This window comes from Nuphar pumila, chromosome 9 (assembly GCF_984573655.1).
Source record: "Nuphar pumila chromosome 9, dmNupPumi1.hap1.1, whole genome shotgun sequence".
Lineage (NCBI taxonomy): Eukaryota > Viridiplantae > Streptophyta > Magnoliopsida > Nymphaeales > Nymphaeaceae > Nuphar > Nuphar pumila.
In genome coordinates, this window is record NC_143257.1 from 3,463,127 (window position 1) to 3,476,545 (window position 13,419).

General features: G+C 36.5%; 1 protein-coding gene across 1 annotated transcript in view; it reads right to left on the minus strand.

Annotated features, from left to right (window-relative positions):
• LOC149828226 (uncharacterized) overlaps positions 1 to 11,943 on the minus strand; it is a 34,518-nt gene extending 22,575 nt beyond the window's left edge. Inside the window, exons 1-3 of the mRNA XM_090016788.1 lie at positions 11,804 to 11,943; positions 10,421 to 11,227; positions 6,884 to 6,961 (exon numbers count right to left, since the gene is read on the minus strand). Coding sequence (XP_089872914.1) covers positions 6,884 to 6,961; positions 10,421 to 11,149 — 807 coding nt within the window. The 5' untranslated portion in view covers positions 11,150 to 11,227; positions 11,804 to 11,943. The remainder of the gene's footprint in view (positions 1 to 6,883; positions 6,962 to 10,420; positions 11,228 to 11,803) is intronic.
• Between the last annotated feature and the right edge of the window lie 1,476 nt (positions 11,944 to 13,419).

A 13,419-nucleotide genomic window follows, 5' to 3' on the forward strand; every position in this document is an offset into this window, starting at 1 on the left:
ACTTGGATGGCTACACTCCAATGCCTCCAGAATTTATCACAACCGAAGCCAAAGAGGATGGAGGATTGCCGAATATTATTCGCAATCCTGCATTTGTTTCTTGGATGAAGCGCGATCAGGCTCTTGTCGCGTACATCACTTCCACATTATCACAAGAAGTATTGATTTTCATTCCTGATGATTGCACATCCAAAGTTTTGTAGGAAGATTTAGCTCAGACATATTCTCAGATATCAGAGGCCAAAGTGTTGTTTCTCAAACGCGAATTTCAGATGTTAAGAAAGGGAGCAATCAGCATCATTGAATTCTTAAATCAAGTCAAAAGTATCACAGATCAGTTAGCCATAGTTTGATATTCAGTGTCAGATAAAGAAAAGGTGCAGCAGACACTGAATGCCCTAGGATCAGAATATCATGTTCTTGTGACCTCTTTATTGTGCTTGCCTACGTTACTCAGTTTTGAGAAATTACGTGCCAAACTCTTTCAGTACGAGATGACTCTGAAGAGCATGTCTGATACTTCAGCTGGACAATCATCTACGCATGAGGTTCTTGCCACAGGGATGATAGTTGATCGTGCACGAGGAGAACGTGGCAGAGGCAGGGGAACTCCCATCCAGGGTGGACATGGGTTACTACCTACACCAAATTCCACAGTCAGTTTTTCAAGGAATGTTCTCACATGCTATCAGTGTAATAAACGAGGTCACATCAAAGCCAACTGTTGGTTCAACCCACAAAATCGAAATAGAGCGCAAAACAATAGAAATGTTGCTACATCAGGAACTGTAGGTACATTTCGGGTCAGTGATGATGCTAAGGATCTTCTCTTATCTGCGATGGCCAACTTGAACCTGAAACAGAATGATGATGGAATATGGTATGTTGACTCTGGGGCAGCGATTCATGTCACAGGCAATGCAGGTAAATTCTCTACTTTGGTTTCCTATTTTGGTAAATCTAATATTGTAACTGGAGATGAGACTCACCACCCTATTTCAAACATAGGCAACGTCCTTATTCCTTTGTCTGAATCATCTATTTTTTTATCTGATGTTGTTCATGCACCAAATATAAAGAAAAATATTGTCTATGTATCTAAACTTGTTGACTCTACCAATTCATCTGTGGAATTTACTCCTACTTCTGTCTTTGTCAAGGATCTTCAAATGAAGGAGATGTTCGCTAAAGGAGAGCGACGTGGAAACATGTATGTCTTTAATGAAGATCCAGCCGCCAGTGTCTTGAAGCCCAAGTCTGATCATGTCTCTAAAAACGTCCTAAGTATATCCAAATGTAATAAGGCAGATCTCTGGCATTCTCGTCTTGGTCATTGTAGTCAAGTCTTTATTGAAAAGTTAATGTCTAATGGTTTTCTTTGAGAGTCTGTTTCACCTTCATTGAAGGATAAAATGTGTCCCAATTGTCAAGTTTACAAGAGTCATGTACTTCATTTTCATCAAATAAATAAAAGAGCTTCTATTCCTTTTGAGATAATATGTTCGGATGTTTGGAGTCCAGCTCCCAATCCTTCCTCTTCTGAAAGTAAATATTATGTATCTTTTATTGACAGTTTCTCTCGTTTTACCTGGATATTCTTCATGAAACAAAAAACAGAGGTCTTTCTTATTTTCCGTCACTTTCATGCCTATGTTAAAAATCAATTCTCCCAAAATATTCAAATTCTCCAATGCGATGGAGGTGGTGAGTATTCCTCCAAAGAATTTTTAAATTTCCTCCAAGATAATGGGATACATTGTAGAGTTTCTTGCCCGTATACTCCATAACAAAATAGAATTGTTGAACGTAAACACAGACATATTGTGGAAAGTGCAATGAGTATGATGCATGGTTGTAACTTGCCCATCAGTCTTTGAACAGAAGCCTTTCACACTACCACTCATGTGATAAATCGCCTTCCTATGCCTATCCTTGAAAATCAGTCTCCCTATTATGTTCTCCTTGGTATACACCCTGATTATGATGAGTTACGAGTTTTTGGATGCACATGTTATGTACATATTGACAAATCCATGAGAACTAAATTTCAAGACAAAGCCTCTATATGCCAATTTGTAGGTTATGCAGATGAATACAAGAGGTACAGGTGCTATGACCCTGCCAATAAGAAGATCAGAATTTCCAGAAATGTTGTTTTTGATGAAAATAATTTTCTGGAAAATAAAGCCAACTATGATCGTGAATATGGCGATATAGCTGATAATTGGTATGATCCATGACTCAGTGTTGAACTTATTTCACATGCTGCTGAATGTACCACTTTGGCTCCTAAAAGCATACATGATGAGATGGATTCGGATAAGGTATCGGAAACAGAATGTCTGAAATACAAAGGGAATGTCTAAACCAGAAGACCCAGAGAGCAAACAGATGCACCTGTTGGAGAACACATGGCATTACCCAGTAACAGAGAGGCACCAAGAAGATCAAGCAGGATAAGGCATCCTATTGAAAAATGGGTAAGTTATGATAACTTCTCTATGGATTTTCATATCTTTCTATCCAAGATTGAAAAACATGAAGAACCACTTGGGTTTTGTCAAGTTGTTCAATCTAACAAATGGATTGAGGCGATGAATGAGGAGATAGAGGCACTTTATGAGTGTCGAACATGAGAGATAGTTGGTCGTCCCCTAGATAAAAATGTTGTTGGCTCGAAATGGGTGTATAAGATTAAGTATAAACCGGATGGGAGCATTGAACGATACAAGGCACGTCTTGTTGCCAAAGGTTTCACCCAAGAATATGGTCAAAATTATGATGAGACCTTCAGTCCAGTGGTGAAAATGGGAATTATTCGTATTATCCTTGGCCTGGCTATTGAACATGGGTAGAGCCTTAGTCAGCTTGATGTTAAAAATGCATTTCTTCATGGGAATTTAAAAGAAGAGGTCTACATGGAGCAACCTCAAGGTTATGCAGAGGGAAATCCAAAAGAATATGTATGTAATTAACCAGAGCATTGTATGGTTTAAAGCAAGCCTCCAGGTCATGGTTTGAAAGCTTCTCCTTAGAGATTCAAAACCACAGTTTTATTCGTTCCCAACTAGATCATTCTTTATTCATATACAAGGATGAAACCACTATGGTTTTCTTACTTATATATGTTGATGATATAGTGATCACTGGTAATGCTCCAGAGCATATTCAACAAATTAAAGTTTTACTAAGTATGCGATTCAAGATGAAAGATTTTGGAGAACTAAGATATTTTCTTGGTGTAAAGGTGGACAGACAAGATGGAAAAATATCATTAACTCAACGCAAATACACTCTTGATCTTCTGGCCAAAGCAGGAATGACAAATTGCAAACCTGTGCCTACACCCAGTGTTGTCAATCAAAAACTCAACATTTGTGATGGCAAGTTGTATCCTGATGCAAGCAAGTATTGCAGTTTAGTGGGCATGTTACAGTATCTTACCTTTACTAGACCAAACATTGTTTATTCTGTAAATCAAGTATCTCAGTTCATACATGAACCAAAGACTGGTCACATGGATGTCGTCAAACGTATTCTCCGCTATCTAAAAGGCACGGTGAGTGATGGACTCATATATGCTCAATCTTCATGGGTAACACCGAAACATGACATATTGGCCTATACAGATGCTGGGCAGGGGACCCAAATGAAAGGAGGTCTGTTTCAGGATATTGTGTTTTCATTAGAAGCAATCTTATCTCATGGAGTAGCAGAAAACAAAAAGTTGTGGCAAGATCTAGCACGGAGGCAGAATATAGATCTATGGCAGCTACCACAGGAGAAGTAACCTGGATTAGGCATCTCCTTACAGAGATGGGAGAGAGTATCTCAAGTTCAACCCTCATGTGTGATAATAGAAGTGCTATACAAATTGCGTTCAATCCTGTTCATCACAGTCGGACCAAACATATTGAGATTGACCAACATTTCATCAGACAAAAAGTAGCAAACAAAGAGATTGAACCGATTTATGTGTCTTCAGAAGACCAAGCTGCTGATATGTTCACAAAAGGTCTCACAAGTAACCACTTTTGGTATCTGAAGAACAAGTTGCATATGGTTCAATCCCATGCACAACTTGAGGGAGGGTATTAGAATACAGATCAGATATGGATCCAGTAGAGGATCCATATAGATCACGTGTATGTTATATTGTAATATAATATACATTACTAACTAAGGGTAGTCTTGTCATTGTAAAAGATTTGTAAAACCTATTTCACCTTAATGAAGTTTAGTGCAGCTACAGGAAATCTGTGTGGCTGCCAATTCCAAGAAAAGAACGTCCTCTCTCCTCTCTCTCTCCTCTCTCCTCCCTTCTACCACTTCTTCTCGGTTTTCAAGACAAAGTCTGCCAACCCAAGACAGTTTTAACACCATTTACCCATTTGTCTACTTTCGCCCTCCCTTTTGCTTCATTTTTATCGTTTATCTATTGTGCCTATAAGCGCTGCCATTTATTCATTTGTCAAATATTTTTATTATCAATTTGTTCATTTGTTTGTCCCAACCACCTTCATTCCTTTATTTTCATCATATATTATGGGCATATTCATTGCAATTTGCTCATTCATCAAATATTTTTTTTCTTATAGTTCATTCATATGATTCAATTAAATCATTGGCAACTATTTTTCCAAATATGAGATTTTTAATTAAATAATAAACATATTGAAGTACATTATGACGAATTAAAAACCAGTAGCATCTAAAGTTTGATTTTTATAGTATTTTAATATAATTGATGTATTCATCCATTGATTTGTGCGCACACACACACACATATATATGTGTGTGTGTGTGTCCACAAATGTCATTCTCGTGCAAACACATCATTGGCACTGGCTAATTTTTAAACTCTAGTATGAGAATTTGTTATAGCTAATATTAAGATAGGTGATTGAGTCACATTTTAACTTAATAAAAAAATGTGTTTTTTTTCAATTGGCTTTTCCACTTTGCTGGAAGTATGGGCAGAAGATAACAGTGGTATTTTATAAAGAAAACTCAAATCTTTACTTAGTTCTTTCACATAGTTCTCTGAAGACATATTTGAAAGGTGACCCATAATTGGGCTATGAAATAAGAGATGTTTGTTCACATTTTTGTGTCTTTTTAGCTCATAAGTGGCATTGAGATTACACTCTTGTTCTAGTAGCTGATACACTTATTTTGAGTGCCATTATATGTAGACAAGAGATATTTATTCATATTTTTTGTGTGTTTGTTTAGCCCATAAGTGGCATTGAGATTGCACTCTTGTTCTAGTAGATGATACATTTATTTTGAGTGTCATTATATGTAGACAAGAGATGTTTATTCCCACTTTTTTTTGTGTTTTTTTAGCCCATAAGTGACATTAAAATTATACTCTTGTTCTAATACTTGATACACTTATTTTGAGTGTCACTATATGTAGACAAGAGAAAATGTTTTCAATGTGGTGAGTTATGTGCATACATTTTGGTTATGCTCTTGTTCTAGTCGTTGATACATCCGTACAAGTTTTAAGTGATATTTTATATAGACAAGAGATGTTGGTTATTAACATTTTTTTTGTGTTTTTTAGCCCTTTAGTGACATTATGATTATGCTTTTATTCTAATCGCTAATACATTTGATTTTTTAGGATTGGAGGTTTAGGGAGGTGGTCAAACTAGTTTTAAGATTTGCTAATATCATTCATTGTGGGATTTTTAAATCTCTTCGTAATTTTTCTAAACTCATTTGCTCTTGTATGATAAATGATTATTGAAAATTTTTCATGCATTTTGCATTTAACATGATTTAGTTGCATGATTTGTTCCATGATTGATTGCCTTGCATGTTTTGCATAAGTTTAATTAATGCTTTCTAAGCATTTGTTAATGAAGGCTATATTATTGTTACCTTGGGAGTTGTTTGTGTGTTTTCAGTTGGTCCATAAGTGACCCTCATCGTATTGATATCTCATTGTAGCCTTTGTGGCACTTCCATGAGATATTGTTGGTTTCATTAGTTAGTTTTCTAAGCATGTGTTTTTGAAAGATTTTTCATTATTATCTCTTAAAATTGGTCCATAAGTGACTTTTTTAGTTGTATGGCTAATATTGCTTCTAAAATGGAAGTCATCTGTGTATTTGATTTTTCTTAAATATATTGAGTAATTGAAATCATTTCTTATCTTTCACTGTGTAAAAATGATTTGTTATTTATATATCTTTATGAGTTATTTCATCATGATATTGATAATGTTGAAAATATATATGTGTGCATGATTTCATGAATGATTAAAGTGATAGATGAATATCGTGTTTGAAATTAATGATTTTGCCAGAGAGAGATCAAGTGAAGATTGCTGAAATAGAATAGAGGACCCAAATAATCATCTAGGGTTTCACTATCTATGTTTAATGCTTGGAGCACTTTAATACAAGTAAAAGGACCCCAAAATGCAATCACCTCTTCTGTGATTCCACAAATACATAAACAACAAAAGTATAACTAAAATTACATAAACAAGCACTATGGACTTTGAAGACACCCGAGTATTCAGTAATGAAACCATATCTTACTACCTCAGGGTTCTGTCCACACATGGGTCTTGAAAAGCAGTTGACAGGTTGGAGATTGGATCAGAACAAATGATGTAGAAACAAAAGTAACAAAGATCACCATTTTTTGCAGGCAGCGAGGATTTGTCAGGATGTTTAAGAAAGTTGATTTTTTTCTATGACAATCATATTGTATATTTCCACTGAAGAATACAATCTGAATAGAATTTCAGAGCCTAAGGATTCCAAAAACATCCAGGTGGGGGAATGTAAATATAAGCTTAGATACTTGCATTAGATATTTTCACATTTCGCTAAAATAAAATTATTTAAATGGAGGTGCTTACCCCAAAGATTCCAAAAACAGCCAGGTGAACAAGTATAGATATATGCATAAGTACTTTTGGAAGTGATTCCTGCCTAGCCTGTAATACAAAACATTGCAAAAGATATTATTAAGATAATATTCTACTAATAAACATGGAAACCTAAATTCAAGAATGTAATCACTAAATTTTTGTTAAACATGATATGGTACGTGCATGGACCAACATACAGAAACTACAGATATTTGTCTGAAGTTGGAAAAAAGGCAAATATTTTCCCTTCCAACTTCATAAAAGCATAAACTCCTATGAAAACAAATAAATAATTATAGTTACAACATTTGTGTATTGCACAAAACCATCAACCTGCATGAAAGAAAGAAATATTTTGAGTAATGTATTTTTCATCTTCCCTTGTGCAGAAGACATTACTGTAAATAGCATATAAGATACAAAAATGATGAAGTACAAGGAGGACTGGTGTGCTATCAATCTGATGAGTGGTGACAAGGTGTCAATGGCACAGCAGTCTGGGTCCATTGATTACCTTCCAGCTATGCATCAGAAAAAACCTTGTAGGGCTTGCTTTTGAACAAACTATGGCATAATGGCACTAAAAATATCCAAGATATCAGCAACTCAACCCTTTGACCAATGTATTCAGTTTGAATTTGCAATCTTCAAAATTTTCTCAAACCAAAATGATGATTTATTCTTCATATGCTGCTACAGTCTAGGTTTCACAACATAACCAAGGCATTTTGCTCTTCACAGTAAAGATCTTTCTGCCCAACTAATGGCCAGGAGCTGCCATGATACTTGTTATCTAAGTAAATTCAAACATACTGGTTATCATAAGATAATATTAGTCTTCTAACTAGACCTCACAATAGTTCTTTGCTCCCCGCTGAATGCTCAGATAAAATAAATGAGTGCATTGTGGTAGACCATCTAGTACATGGCTTCATTGTTTGTTTCTCAGGTATGATGTTCATTTGCCTTCTGTCTTTTGACTTACTGGCTTATCTTCTTTTTCATGTTCTTCTCACCCTGTTTTGGTCTAGTTATGGAGGAGGCCACTTAACATGGTCTACCATGCTCAAGGATTTTGTTCTTCGTAGATGATAACTTACTATGAAGTCAATAATAAAAAGACAAAATTTTAGAAAATCAGCTAAAAGCAAATGGTACCAAAACCGTATAGCTTGCACTTCCAACTTATGTCAGAAACTTGATTTGTAGATATTCAGATTTATCATCTGGATTTAGTTGTTAGAGCATAATTATAATAAATCAAATCAAATGAAGTAGTTTTTATCAAAAACAGTTTCAATATTGTGTCCACAAGATTTCTGAAAAGATGGCTAATTGTGTTATTGCTTTAGTTTAGTCTTACAACGGTCTTGTATCTGTTATTTCTGCATGGTAGTATGTTTCTTCCAAATAAACACAACAGCACAGAAATTATCTACATGAATCTGGAACTCTATATTAGTCAAAGTAAAAAAGACAACAAAAAACTTGTTTTATAAGTTCTTTTCGTTGTTCTGTGCAATAAATGTAAAAATGGCAAAAATAACAACATTAATCATAGGAGGTCAGTGCTTCATGGTTCCTTTAACATATGTATCTATTTTCTGAGGTTCCAGGGTGAACTAAGTGGTAGTTGTTCAAATTGGCATGTCTAACAGTGCTATATTGGGCCTGGTTCTCAAACCCTAAAACAATGTCATGCTATTATATCTTTTTGTTCTTGAAGAGGTTCCACAGATCCTTTGGTAGCTTACTCATATGAACAAAGGTTTCAAGCATGGGTAGCCATGTCAAACTCTTCAAATAAGTCAACCACATACTGTTGACAGCTAAATATATTAAGAATTTGTATCCACTTTAATTCTAAGAAAGTTTCTCAGCTCACCAAGGTCTTTCATTTGTTGTTCAAGGATAGTGAGCTGGATGTTGTTAGTACACTGACATATATAGCTATTTCCAGAGAAGAGAAAGAAGCCTTCAATTATTGCTCTTCTAAACCCATGCTCTTTTCAATAATTATTTCAAGTCTAAAAATGGCTTCGTGAAGCTTGTTTTTATCCATGTACTTGAAGCTTTGAACCATTCAGCCAGCAAAATCTATTTCATTCAGATGACGTTAAAGACTTCCCTTACAACACTATGCAAAAATCATTCTTTATGTGAACAGGGTTTAATGCATCGTCAAAATCAAGACCATCATTCTTAGTAGATCCCTCTGAAGCATACACTAGATAATCATTAAGCCTCGATTCCATCTATACACATCAAATCATTTAGCATCACATGCCCACTTACGCCCAACAAGGTTCTTCATTTTCAATCCTTATAGTCATCTAAGTTTTATTATACTTCATTTCTTTGTCCATGGTGTCCAACATTTGATCATCCTTCACTGTTACAGATTAAAGCAGAGACATTGGATCATGAAAGCCAGTTGACGCAACTTATAGTTGGTAAGTTGTACTCTTCTCCTCCAAAGAGTACTGTTTTGGATGACAGTTACATCAACAAAGGAGAGCTAAAAATATTGCAGCACGAGCCATCTTCAACTAGTAGTTCCAATAAATAAAGCCCCTGGCAATTTTGGAGAGGAACCGTTTAAGCTTTGATTCTCAGTTGCAAGCTCTCAGATCTAAGTGATCAGCTCAGTGACAATCGATGGTGGAGTTCTTCTCTTGACAAATCTATTAATTAGGATGTTAACAGGCTCATAATTTAGACTCGTACAATCTCGCATTCTTGATCTTGAAGGAGCCATCCATGTCTATAGCACATGGACAGAGATGAGCTTGCATAGTTATTGTATCTGAGTCTGTGCCAAAAATCTGAATTTCAAGTGAAGTCCAGAAATATCCCAAATTGTATATTATTAATAGATGATCTACTGTCCACGACAATAAATAGGCAGGTCACCTTTAAAGGGATTCATAGAATACCAGTTCCGCTAGAAATACTAGAGATGCAGGCTAAAAAAGATCAGGGAAATGAACCATTGTGAAATCACTAAACTACAAAATCCTATGCACTGCAAAAATCTGTACAATGTCTATAAGCAAGGGCTTGAGTTGTCAGGCCAATCAACTTTTGTTAGAGCCCTCAGACCAAACTAGCCTCGTAATTAAAGTTTCTAGCACAATTGGCTATGCCTCGAAAATTGATAAATAAAAACTTACACTACTGTCTTTCTATAACATATCTAAGCTTAAAGTATCTATTTAGCATTTCAAGCACATGCAGTCTTGCTCATCATGAAAAAAAGAGACTTGCAGTCTCGTTATTGAGAATCTAGAAGTAACTGAGCAACATTTATATTTGTTCCAAAAAGGCTTTAATTTCAGATAAATACATCAATTAATAAAAATCAATATACATGTATAAAATAGATGGAATTCTCTCTAACAAAAAGAATTCATATTCAGTAGTCACTTTACATATCAAGACCCATTACTGCGATATATCTGTTTTTTGTTTTCTTGCTGTAAAGAAAAAAGAAAGAAAGAAAGAAAGAAAGAAAAAGCAACTAACCTGAACCAGCAACATGGAATCTCTACTATGGCCATTACTATGCAAAATAGGAATGTCCACGATATCTGGATCCAATGGTGAAGAAGGTGACTGCATGCTGGAATGATGACCTTCTTGGAACCGAAAGCCATTGGTCAATATAAGAACATCATCAGGTACAACCATCCCAGTCTCAGCGCATAGTTTATCTCCATCCACGCTCAATGAAATGGATCCTAATCTTGGGTTTCCATCATGGAGCAATGCCCCATCAACAACAACACTGTATTCACTAGGATTGAGACTGTCTCCATCAAACTGTTTGCTAATTCCCCGAGATAGGCTGACAGAGCTTCTTCTCCTACTTTCTTCACGGAAAGAACCCGTGCGCCCATTACTCAAAGAACGTGATGGCTGATCATTTCTGCCACCCGGCTTCAAATCAGCTCCTGAAGACGACCTTTCTGCCAGTTCCATCTCAACCTCATCATCTCCGTCAAACTTGTTGCTGATGCAACGAGACATGCTCACAGAGCTTCTTCTCCCACTTCCACCACGGAAAGAACTCCTGCATCCGCTGCTCAAAGAACGCAGTGATCGACCATTTCTGCTGCCTAGCTCTATATCAGCAACTGAAGACCTTTCTGCAAGTTCCACCTTGAAATCATCATGAGAGTGTGTTCTTTCCATATGATTTTCCTTTTTCTTTTTTGCTAAGCCAAAGGAAAACCTGGATAACAAACTCGCCATGTCCTTTAACCAGGAAAAAGCTGAGAGAAACTTCAGAAACACACGATCCCACAAATCGTGCTACATAAACAGAGACAACTGCAAAACAGGGGAGGCCAAAATTTTTCCAAATCATTAAATTGTTATCAAGAGCATGAATTAGCACCAGAAATTAAACACACGATCCCAGTGATCTAAAGATCAATTAATCTAGTTATTGAACATGTAAAACAAATAAATGGGGCAGATGAATGCCAATATGTAAGCACAAATGTTAAAAACAGGTTTTATGATCATCTTAATCAGATCTTTTCCCACCCATATGGGACCGGTTTTAGCAATCCTATTTCTCCATTTACCTAAATAACAGACACCATAATAACAACAATCGGTAGCTTAAAACATCAGGATCAAAAGCAAAACTATGCTTCAAGGGATTGATGCTCACAATCAGCAAATGGTGAATAAGCATAACACTTCAGAAAATTCAGAATGAAAAAATTAAAAAAAAAACATAATTATAAGGAACATTAGATAGCATTGAACCGAATCGATCAATATACCATCAAACAGTTCTCCACATACTGTGATAAAATGTGCTATTCACAACCAAGACTTCCCTAATTGTTATCTTCCCCATTTTCACCTTGAGTAACAAGGTATCAAATCACATACCCAATGAAGATCATGATGAGCACTATGATAATTTCAACCCTTCTTCTCCTCCTCCGTTGTTTTCAGTCACGTAAGCAGTGCCACCACGTGGGGAGGGAAAAGAAAAGGGCCGGGAATGGGCGGTTGTACTTGCAAGGGCCTCCTATTCTTTGGAGCGGAGACCACCAAAACGTAGTAAAGGAAAAGGAAGGTTAACGTTTTTAGACTCGCACGCACTCAAGGTGTCAAATTTGACACGCCTTTGAAAGCGTCTCTCTCTCTCTCTCTATCTCTCTGTCTGGTGAAGTTGAAGGAGCTCTCCATTACTCTCAAGGAACCAAACTCTGATTATTTTTCACTTCTTGCGTAACCGAATGAAGCTCATTGTGGTTCACACATTCACCAAAAATAAAAAGGGCTAGCATATGACACTGAACGATGTGATAGTTTGATGCAATATTTCTATATGAAATGTCTTTTTTTGAAAGGCAAGCTGGGCTACCAAGCCCCATGTGGCAGAGGGATTCGAACATGGGCCTTCAGCTTGGGACAGGACCCGCTTACCACATGGAATACCACCTCGGTATTTCTATATGAAATATCTTTCCAATATGTCTACAACAACAACAACTACGCCTTCATCCCAAAACAATTGGGGTCAGCGATATGAACCAAAAAAGAAATTCATTTTGGGTCTTCCACATGAATCCTTTTCCTCCAATCATTTCTATCCAACGCCATGTCCTCGGTGAGGTTCAAAGCATTCATATCCTTTCCTATCATCTCCATCCAAGTCTTCCTAGGCCTACCCCGACCTCTTTTAACTAATATATTTTCCCATTTCTCCAACCTTCTAACTGGAGCATCATTAGGCCTTCGCCGAATATGTCCAAACCACCGTAAACGATTCTCTCGCATCTTATTTTCAATGGGTGCAACACCTACCTTCTTACGTATCTCTTCGTTCCGAATCTTATCTTTTATTGTATTTCCACACATCCATCTAAGCATCCGCATCTCAGCTACACTCATTTTTTGAATATGATGTCTCTTGGCAGCCCAACATTCCGTACCATATAGTAAAGCGGGTCTAATAGTCGTCCTATAAAACTTTCCCTTCAACCGCAATGGCATTCTACGATCGCACAGCACTCCAGTAGCACTTTTCCATTTCATCCACCCAACCTTTATCCTATGATTTACATCTCCATCAATTTCTCCATACTTTTGAATGATGGATCCCAAATATTTGAAATAATCATTCACCGGTATATCTTGCTCACCAAGCTTCACTACACTCCCATCACTACTTCGTTGCTTACTAAACCGACATTCCATATATTCAGTCTTACTCTTACTCAACTTAAAACCTCTAGCTTCCAATGTCTGTCTCCATAATTCTAACTTAGCATTAACCCCAGCTCTAGACTCATCAATCAAAACAATATCATCAGCAAACAACATACACCACGGTACATTTTCTTGAATTGATCTCGTAAGCTCATCCATCACTATCGCAAATAGGAAAGGGCTTAAAGCAGATCCTTGATGTAACCCAACCGTTATCGGGAAATTGGTTGTCACCCCTCCACAAGTGCGGACATTGGTTACTACTCCTTCATACATATCTTTAATTA